The sequence below is a fragment of the Vicia villosa genome, linkage group LG1 (assembly GCF_029867415.1).
Source record: "Vicia villosa cultivar HV-30 ecotype Madison, WI linkage group LG1, Vvil1.0, whole genome shotgun sequence".
Classification (NCBI taxonomy): Eukaryota; Viridiplantae; Streptophyta; class Magnoliopsida; order Fabales; family Fabaceae; genus Vicia; species Vicia villosa.
This window is the reverse complement of record NC_081180.1, coordinates 19,235,908-19,245,732: the sequence shown is the minus strand read 5'-3', so window position 1 is coordinate 19,245,732 and position 9,825 is coordinate 19,235,908. Positions and strand designations below refer to the sequence as shown.

The 9,825-nt window shown below is 33.4% G+C and overlaps 1 protein-coding gene across 1 annotated transcript; it reads right to left on the bottom strand.

Annotated features, from left to right (window-relative positions):
• Positions 1-5,233, bottom strand: LOC131630333 (ABC transporter B family member 11-like). Its single transcript, XM_058901126.1, has 12 exons — positions 4,833-5,233; positions 4,694-4,748; positions 4,421-4,596; positions 4,115-4,336; positions 3,772-4,010; positions 3,163-3,688; positions 2,772-3,045; positions 1,790-2,676; positions 1,430-1,696; positions 1,087-1,350; positions 688-981; positions 1-548 (listed from the first exon to the last, which is right to left on the bottom strand). Exons 1-12 carry the CDS (start codon positions 5,109-5,111, stop codon positions 195-197), a joined length of 3,837 nt encoding a protein of 1,278 aa, XP_058757109.1. The 5' UTR covers positions 5,112-5,233; the 3' UTR covers positions 1-194.
• Between the last annotated feature and the right edge of the window lie 4,592 nt (positions 5,234-9,825).

Below are 9,825 nucleotides of genomic sequence, written 5' to 3'. Positions count from 1 at the left end.
GCAATGTACAAAGAATTTGACATGAAAAACCTTCTTTATCACTTATTCAATTTCAAGAAAAAGTAAAATCATTACAATTACATATAAATAAAGCCATTATCAGAGAACTTGGTATTTAAACTTAACTAATCAATTCATGGAGAAGGACTAAATCACAAACATCTATGTATATTAGATAAAACAAAATTATGGTCTTAAGATGTAGAAGCACTTGTGTGTAATGCTACTAAAGAAGCATAGTCACCACCCTTATGTAGCAATGTTTCATGTTTTCCTTTCTCGGCTATCACTCCATTCTTAACTACTGCTATTAAATCTGCACCCTTAATTGTCGATAACCTGTGAGCAACTATTATTGTCGTTCGCTCCACCATAACGCGGTCAAGTGCATCTTGAACCACCTTCTCAGATTCAGCATCAAGTGCACTTGTTGCTTCATCTAGTAATAGTATTTTTGGATTTTTCACTATAGCTCTCGCTATTGCCACACGCTGCTTCTGTCCCCCTGATAACTGAATTCCTCTCTCGCCTACTATCGTGTCATAACCCTGCATGCATTATATGTTTTTTAGTTACCACGTACTAGATTCTGTACTCATGCGATCATTGATACATTACGTATAACATTTAGTGATGTTTCAATATGATTATATAAATTGGCTCTTAAAAAATGGAAATGCGTTGTACCTTCTGCAAACTACTAATGAAGTTGTGTGCATTTGCCGATTCTGCTGCAGCTATGATCTCTGCCTCGGATGCATCTCCGCCTTTTCCATATGCAATATTGGCTCTGATAGTGTCATTAAACAAAACAGGCTCTTGGCTAACTAGTCCCATTTGTTGTCTTAGCCATTTCACTTGCAGATTTTGGATTTCTTTTCCATCAAGTGTAATGTGACCTGAATCTGGATCATAGAATCTTTGTATCAATGAGATCACTGTTGATTTTCCGCTTCCACTTTCTCCGACCAGCGCAACTGTCTGTTTTTTACATCAAGATAGTCAATTTGTTAGTTGTTTGTTTGTTCCTCCTTTAGAGAGAACAATTTAGAGTAATCTATTGGATATGGAAAAATTGGAAATTACCTTGCCACTATGAATGTTCAAGCAAAGATCTCTGAATATTTGAATATCGGGTCTAGTAGGATACTTGAAACTGACATGCTTAAATTCAATTTCTCCCTTGACTTCTTCCAATGTCATTCCTGATTCATCACTTGGATCTATGAGTGATTTCCTATCAAGAATAGCGAATATGGAAGCAGCTGCACTTTTGGCCTTAGTTGAATCAGGTACCAACGACCCGGATTGAGAAAGTCCTATAGCTGCCATGCTTAAAGCAAAAAAGACCTGCAAATCATGAAGCATGAAATAATTCAATGCTAGAAAAATTTAGTTCTTATAATATCAATTTAGGAGAGTAACTTACTCGGAAAACATCTGAGAATGAAGATTTTCCATCCTCAACCAGACGCGCTCCAGCATAAAAACTGGTTGCATAAACTGCATACAACACGAAGAATGATACTCCGAAACCAAATCCGCTTACTATCCCCCGCCTTATGCCTGTCTTAATTGGTCCCTCACATTTTTGCTTATATAATTCCATCACTTTCTCTTCAGAACAGAAAGAAGCAACTGTTCTTATACTTCCCACGGCATCATTCGCCACTTGACTCGCTTCCTCATATAATTTCTGTTCAATGAAAACAATATCAGTATTTGCAATTTCACAACATAAGGCAAAATTAAAAATGCTTCGAGAAATCATGCTTGTATTGTAACAAACCTTTGCATCTGTGCTAAACCCTTTCAAGAACTTCACTTGCAAAAATCCATTTAGTCCTAGGAGAGGCACCATTGCAAGGATTATAAGAGCAAGCTGCCAGCTAGCTACAAAAGCAATTACCAAGCCAGCTATAGCTGTAGCAATATTTTCAACCAGTAAACCAAGTGCATCGCCAACCAAAGCTCGAATCGAAGCTGCATCAGTAGAAAGCCTTGCTCCAATTGCTCCACTTGAATGCTCGGCTTTATCGAACCAACTTACTTCCATGTGAACTACCTTTTCAAAACACATTTTCCGGAGCCTTTTGATCAACTTACCTCCAGCAATGCCAAAAAAGTAGAATCTACATGGAAAAATGAATAACGACGCAACACCGAGCCCAACAAATATTAATGCCCAAACTTTTGAATCGTGACGAAGTTCGTCATGTGGCTCGTAGAAAATACTTATCATTTTGGAAAGCAAGAGGCCGAAAGTCGGTAATATTGCACCGTGCAGAATTGCAGCTATAGTCCCCATAAGTAAGACAGGGATCTCAGGTTTGTTTAAATAGGCCAGGCGATAAAGTGGCACTTCCGGTGGTGATGAAATTGTTGAAAGAGGAGCTTGAGGTCCACCTTCTGCAGTTTCTGAGAAGTCAACTATTGCGGTTGGAACACCAAATGATGCAGAGAGTGAGTGACGACCGCTGTTTCCAACTCCAGATGAAACTTGGCTTATAGATCTTGAGGATAAAGATTTTTGACTCAATCGTCTTTCGGATAGCACTAAACTGTTTGACTTGTTTGTGTCATTTGTAACATTCTGCTCTGAACCTTTCATTTCTTGCAGCCTAATGAGCTGGCTATAGGCTCCATCAGGATCCCTTGTGAGCTGAGCATGTGAACCTGATCAATTGAAAAATAGAAGAGTTCAGTAAGGTATAAGATGAACATTCAGTTAGATTTATATATTACTCTACAATATGTATTTATATATATACCTCTTTCAATTATTTTTCCTTGATGAATAACAGCAATGGTATCGGCATTCTTTATAGTACTTAAGCGGTGAGCAACAATAACAGTTGTTCGGTTTACCATTATTCTATCCAATGCCTCTTGTACAATTCTCTCAGATTCAGCATCAAGAGCACTTGTAGCTTCATCAAGAAGTAAGATTCTTGGATCTTTCAAAATTGCTCTTGCGATTGCAACTCTTTGCTTTTGACCTCCCGAGAGCTGAGTTCCATGCTCACCAACCATTGTGTCTAGTCCCTAAGATCATTATCCATAATTAAACAAAATGATTAAATAAAAAAGATCACGCAACTGTTAAACAGAATTTACTATGCAGTTTCTACATTTAAATAAAGATTTGAGAATTCAGTTCACCTGAGGAAGTTTATCTATAAATTTGGCAGCATTAGCAAGTTCTGCTGCAGCTCTGATTTCTTCATCGGTGGCACCATCTTTTCCATAGGCAATATTCTCTTTAATGCTACAAGTAAAGAGAACCGGTTCCTGGCTTACTAGGCCTATTTTCTGTCTGATCCATTTTAGTTGAAATTCTTTGAGGTTGATACCATCAATGAGAACTTCACCAGCCTGTGGATCATAAAATCTCTCTACCAAACTGACAACTGTGGATTTTCCACTTCCACTTTGCCCTACCAAAGCTACAGTAGTCCCACTTGGTATTGTAAGAGAAAATCCATCGAATATCAGTTCATCCGGTCTTGTAGGATAACTAAAGCAAACCTCCCTAAGCTCTATGTCTCCACGAATGTCATCAAGCTTTCTTCCGGTTGTGTCATAAGCATCTATTTCCGGCTTCCTTTTAATTGTCTCAAACATCTTAAATGCTGCAGCTTGTCCTGAAGCAAAAGCACTCAAGCTTGGAGATGCCTGCCCCAGAGACCTGGAATATATATATAGTCCCTCAGTAACAAAATATAAGCAAAAAATTTAAGCTCAAGTGAAGAAAAAGAAAACAAAACTTACATGGATCCGGTCAATACAGCAAAAATTATAGTCACAACTTCACCTCCGGTATAACCTTTCTCTATTACCATTTTCCCTCCAAACCATACCGCCAAACCATAGCTGGCAATAACAACAAAGTAGAGTGAACCAAATCCCAAACCAGAAGCTAGTGCCTCTTTTACTACACTTGTGTAAGCATCAAGTAAAGACTGGTCATATTTAGCTATGGCTTGTTTCTCTCCGGTGAACGATGCAACCTAAAATTGAAAAATGGAAGTAATTTAAATAAGCTGTAATGAAAATATAATAATAATAAAAATAAAAAAAAAGGTAAAGGAGTTGTTTCAGAAAGTTTGCATACAGTTCTAATAGAACCTATTGTCTGTTCTACTACACTTGCTGCTTTAGAATAAGCTTCTTGTCCAGTTGATGATGCTTTTGCAATAACCATGCTCATCATAGCACCAGACAAAACAAGAAGTGGAATACAAGACATCATCACAACAGTTAAAAGCCACCCCTTGATGAATGCTATCACAAAACCTCCAAAGAATGTAGCCACTAGTTGTAGAAACTGTCCCACCTGAATTCAAAACAGGAAAAATTGATGTCAAGATTTATGATGATGATGAAAATTTATGAGTTGTACATGGTGGTTGATTAGTACCTTCTCTCCCATGGCATCTTGAATAAGAACAGTATCACCCGACATTCTTCCAACAACCTCTCCAGTATTAGTTTCCTTATCAAAGAAACTCACATCTTGTCTCAAAATAGTTTGGAGGTATAAGCCTCTGATTCTTGCAGCCTGTCTCTCACCAGTGATCATCCAGCAAGTCAATTCTGAGATACATATCAAAAAGTGTTTATTTTCTTGTCATAATGATCCAAACAAATTATTATAGACTGTATAAACTAATGCATAAACCAATGTACTTACGCAAAAAAGACGCAACAAAGGTCCCCACAGCCAAGTATACGAATTTCAAAGACACCTGAGCACATCAAGATGTTATTATAAGTTATAAATTGTTTTCATAAGCTCTCCCAAACAAGCTCGTGTTAAAAGGGATCATTACCTTTGAAACTTCATCAACAACTTCTTTGGTACTTGACGATCCTCCAAATGCATTGATCATACTTCCAAATATCAAAGTCATTAAAGGCATAGAGATTCCATTCCCAATAGCACCAACAGTCCCAACAAACATCAACAAATGATCCAAAGAATCAGCAAATGAGAAAAGCTTGTATAATGGAACTGTATTAGTGGTTTCAGGTTTAGCTTTACTCTTCTCTGAATCTTGCTTGCTTCCAGATTCCACTACTTGCTCATTACTTGCAACATCTACCTCCATTTCCTTAGAACTAAAAGCTGAAGTAATAATTTGGTTGAAAGAAGATAGAAAAGTTTGGAAAATGGTTTGAGTGGAATATGTATTGTTGTTAGCATGTTACTATATATAGTAGAGAATTTGGAAACTGCATATGATATTTTCTTGAAGCGCAAGTTCAATTTTATTCTAGTCATAACTATTTGTTTACTTTAGTTGTCTGGTCCAAGTTACTTGGTTAATGTTGTGTTTGAGATTATGATTTATGATTATTAAATTAATTTAATAAATAAAGCTATCTACTTCATTGAAATTTCTACTAACTAAACCTTACTAAACCCTTTTTCAATTATGTTATCTTATATTAATCATAGATCACTGTCACAGTCAAGATATATTCTTATATTTTTTTATAAAATATATTATTCATTTCAGTTTAAAATATAATAAAATTTATTCAAAAATATTTTTGTTTGATTAATGTGAAATATCATTTATTCAATCATTCATAGTTCTCTCTCCTTATTTTTTTTCACATCTTTCTATTATATTAATTATATTAATCAATATGTCAAAACAGGAAAATTTGGATACAATTATAATTTTTACTATTTTTCAATGAAAATATAAAAATACATATTTAAATATAATTTAGAGGTGAAAATATGAAGAAATTGTATACGTAAAGGAGAAAATTATAGGCAAGTCATGAAAAATAGTAAAAACTATGTCTTAGAAGTTATATTAAAATTTTTTCCTATCTCAAATTTATTGCATTCAATATATCATCAAGATCAAATCACACCAAACTATCAAACTTAGTAACATGATACATTTGATAACTATTTATTTCCTATCTTAAAAATTGTGCATTGTTTTCACAAAAAGTTTATAATTTATGTGTTTATTACGTTTTTCAATACTAATTTACTATATTTAGGTTTCTTAACATGTGGCCTAAAGGCACATGTTAGCTTTATCCATATTTGTATCAGAAAATCTACTATTGAACTGAAAGCTACTATCATATTTACGATGTCTATAAAATTTAATATTAATTAAAAATCATTTGATATATTAAAGAGAATAATTAAAATTAATTATAATAAATATTATTTTCAAAGACCCGTTTTTATGAAAGAATGAAAGTGAAGGCAATTGGTTACTTGGCAGTCACGTTGAAAAATAGGGATGGCCACCGAATACGAATATTAATATAGACTAGATTACTAAATTTGATTTGAAATTAATGAAGTAGAATCCAATGATAAATATATCCATTACGTGATCCCCAAAATAATACACTTTGATTTTCATCTGCCACCTTTTTTACATGTATGATCAGTTAATTTCCTAGAAACAGCATCCATATTCATGCATCATAATATTCAGCATCCACATGCACATCACCTTTGACTTCGCAAAACTACTTTCTTAACACGTTTCAAAATTTGAAAATAAAATTTAATTATTAAATAAAAGTTACAATTGTGTTGGATTAGTCTATATAAAAATTTATTTTAGTTTTAAATAGAGTTTTTGCAAATGAATAGTGAAACTGTTCTCTTGTATTAGTCGGTGAGGTCAGATATCAAACTTTAAAAAACAATATATGGCAATTGAAAGAAAATGTTTTATTTTTCAGACGCATAATAAATTGTTTTTTCAACCCAAATTTCATTGTCAAGAGTGAAACATGTCAAAACATAGAAAGACATTAGGAACATTTCTTTATATTCTTTCATTAATGTACTACTATTTAAACAAATTCCAAGAGTGAAACATGTCAAAAGATAGAAAGGTATTAGGAACATTTTTTATATTCTTTCATGATTTTGTTCTCCAAACAAACTTCTACGCGTTTAGAACTCAAAATGTTATTCTAGAAAAACTATGACACTAAGAAATTAAAAATACAATCCCAGTGAATGTTTAATCCTATAAAGTTGAAATCTCATATAACTTGTAATCCTATTTGGAGTGACTCAAACGGATCTATGGTAGTGACTCATGGGTGTGTAAACTTTTGTTGTTACTCAACAAAGAGAATTAGGTCATTCATTGTGTGAGAGAAACAATAAAGAAAGACGGAAAAGTCCGCGTATGCGTCGACTACAGAGATTTGAACAAAGCTAGCCCTGACTTTCCTCTACCACATATTGACATGTTGCCTGACAGTACAACAAAATCCAACATTTTCTCATTCATGGACGGATTTTTGGGATACAACCAAATCAAAATGGTAGCTGAATACATGGAGAAAACAACTTTCATCACCCCCTGAGAAACGTTCTGCTACCGCGTTATGTCTTTTGGACTAAAGAACGCAGGGGCAACTTATCAAAGAGCCATGACTACACTTTTCCACGACATGATGCATAAGGAAGTGGAAGTCTATGTGGTCGACATGACTGCCATATCAGAAAATGAGGAATATCATATACAGAATCTGTCAAAGTTATTTCAATGCTTACAGAAGTTTTAGCTTCGCCTGAACCCCAACAAGTGTACCTTTGGTGTCTACTCAGGAAAACTCCTTGGTTTCATCGTCAGCAAACGAGGAATTGAAGTGGATCCAGACAAAGTCAAGGCAATTCAAGAAATGCCTTCGCCCAAAACCGAGAAACAAGTTAGAGGATTTCTTGGACGTCTGAATTACATCTCGAGATTCATATATCTCATGACTGCAACTTGTGCTCCAATTTTCAAACTTCTACGGAAAAACCAAAGTTGCGTCTGGACAGACGATTGTTAGAAAGCGTTCGACAGCATTAAGGAATATCTGCTCGAACCACCCATCTTGTCTCCTCCAGAAGAAGGAAGACCTTTGATAATGTACTTAACCGTCTTAGAAGATTCCATGGGTTGTGTCCTTGGACAGCAAGACGAGACAAAGAGAAAAGAGCATGCCATCTACTACCTGAGAAAGAAATTCACCAACTGTGAATCCAGCTACTCCATGCTCGAGAAAACGTGTTGTGCTTTGGCCTGGGCTGCCAAGCGTCTCCGCCAATACATGATTCGACATACTACTTGGTTGATCTCCAAGATGGATCCAATCAAGTACATCTTTGAAAAGCCTTCCTTAACTGGGAGAATTGCCCGTTGGCAAATGTTGTTATCAGAATACGACATTGAGTATCACGCTCAGAAATCCGTGAAAGGGAGCATCCTAGCTGAGCACTTGGCTCACCACCCACTCAATGATCATGAATAAATCAGATTTGACTTTCCGGACGAGGACATCATGTACCTCAAGATGAAAGATTACGACGAGCCACTACCAGACGAAGGACCTGAGATAGGATCCCAATGGGGCCTAATCTTTGACAGAGTCGTCAATGCTTATGGACGAGGAATTGGGGCAATCATTGTTACCCCCGAGGTACCCATATTCCATTTACCGCCAGATTAACTTTCAAGTGCATAAACAATGAGGCCGAATATGAAGCTTGCATCATGGGTCTCGAAGAAGCCGTGGATCTAATTATAAATAAACTTTTTTTATAAATTTATAATTAGTAAAAGTGATTTTTACATTTAAAATATTGATGACTAAAAATAAATTATTAAAGTGGAAATGTGAAATTAAAGCGGATTCAATATATTATTTGTACGTATTGGTTTTTAAATAATAATTAATTTTGTCCGTTAAATATTGAATACTAAATTTATCCTAAAAATAAATAGAATAAACTTTTTTATAAATTTATAATTAGTAAAAGTGATTTTCACATTTAAAATACTGATAAATAAAAATAAATTATTAAAGTGGGACTGTGAAATTAAAATGGATTCAATATATTTGTTCGCATTGGTTTTTAAATAATAATTAATTTTGTCCGTTAAATATTGAATACTAAATTTATCCTAACTAAATTAATGCTCATTTAGAATTTAATTTCATTCATTCTGTAATAAATTCTTGGTAACTTAAATAATTAATTCATTCATTTTTAATAATCAATGATTTTTTATTTGTAAATTTTTTTGAATACACATGTGTAATATAAATAATTAAAATGTATAAATATAATTATCGTAATTTTGTTGATGAAATGTTTTATTTATTTTATATAGAGGAGGGATATACAAGAGTAAGTGTTCAACACTTAATCCAAATCTTAACAATGAAATTATATATATATATATATATATATATATATATATATATATATATATATATATATATATATATATATATATATATATATATATATATATATATATATATATATATATATAAAAGTTAGTAGTGTTAAATATTTAGTCGAATTTACATTAATAAAATAAAGTTTGCATAAAGAAATGGAGGTTTTGTAACATGATCTTTATAAAATGAGGAGTGATATGCAATGAAAATGTATCATATACGTATTGTGAAGGATGCCATTTAAGATTTTTGTTGACATGACAAAATTTATAATACGTGGCAAATATTTTGGTCTCTGTTTTAATATATATATATATATATATATATATATATATATATATATATATATATATATATATATATATATATATATATATATATATAAAACACCATCTCCAATGGTGCAATCTATTTTTTAGTTCTTTATGGATCCCACCAGCCATATCATCTCAAAATAATTTATTTAATTTTTATTTTATTGGTGTAATTCTAATGGGTCCCACAACTTTACCTCATAAATTAATTTGATTGGGTACCACAATTTTTTACTAGTTACACAATGCAACTATACTATGACATGACAAA

Bases quoted from the DNA above. Each gene is read 5' to 3' on its own strand.
- LOC131630333 (XM_058901126.1), bottom strand. From the start codon at position 5,111: ATGGAGGTAGATGTTGCAAGTAATGAGCAAGTAGTGGAATCTGGAAGC. The intron at 4,749-4,832 runs GTAATGATCCCT...TGATGTGCTCAG, and splicing joins TTGTTGATGAAGTTTCAAAG to GTGTCTTTGAAATTCGTATA. The intron at 982-1,086 runs GTAATTTCCAAT...TGTAAAAAACAG, and splicing joins TGAACATTCATAGTGGCAAG to ACAGTTGCGCTGGTCGGAGA.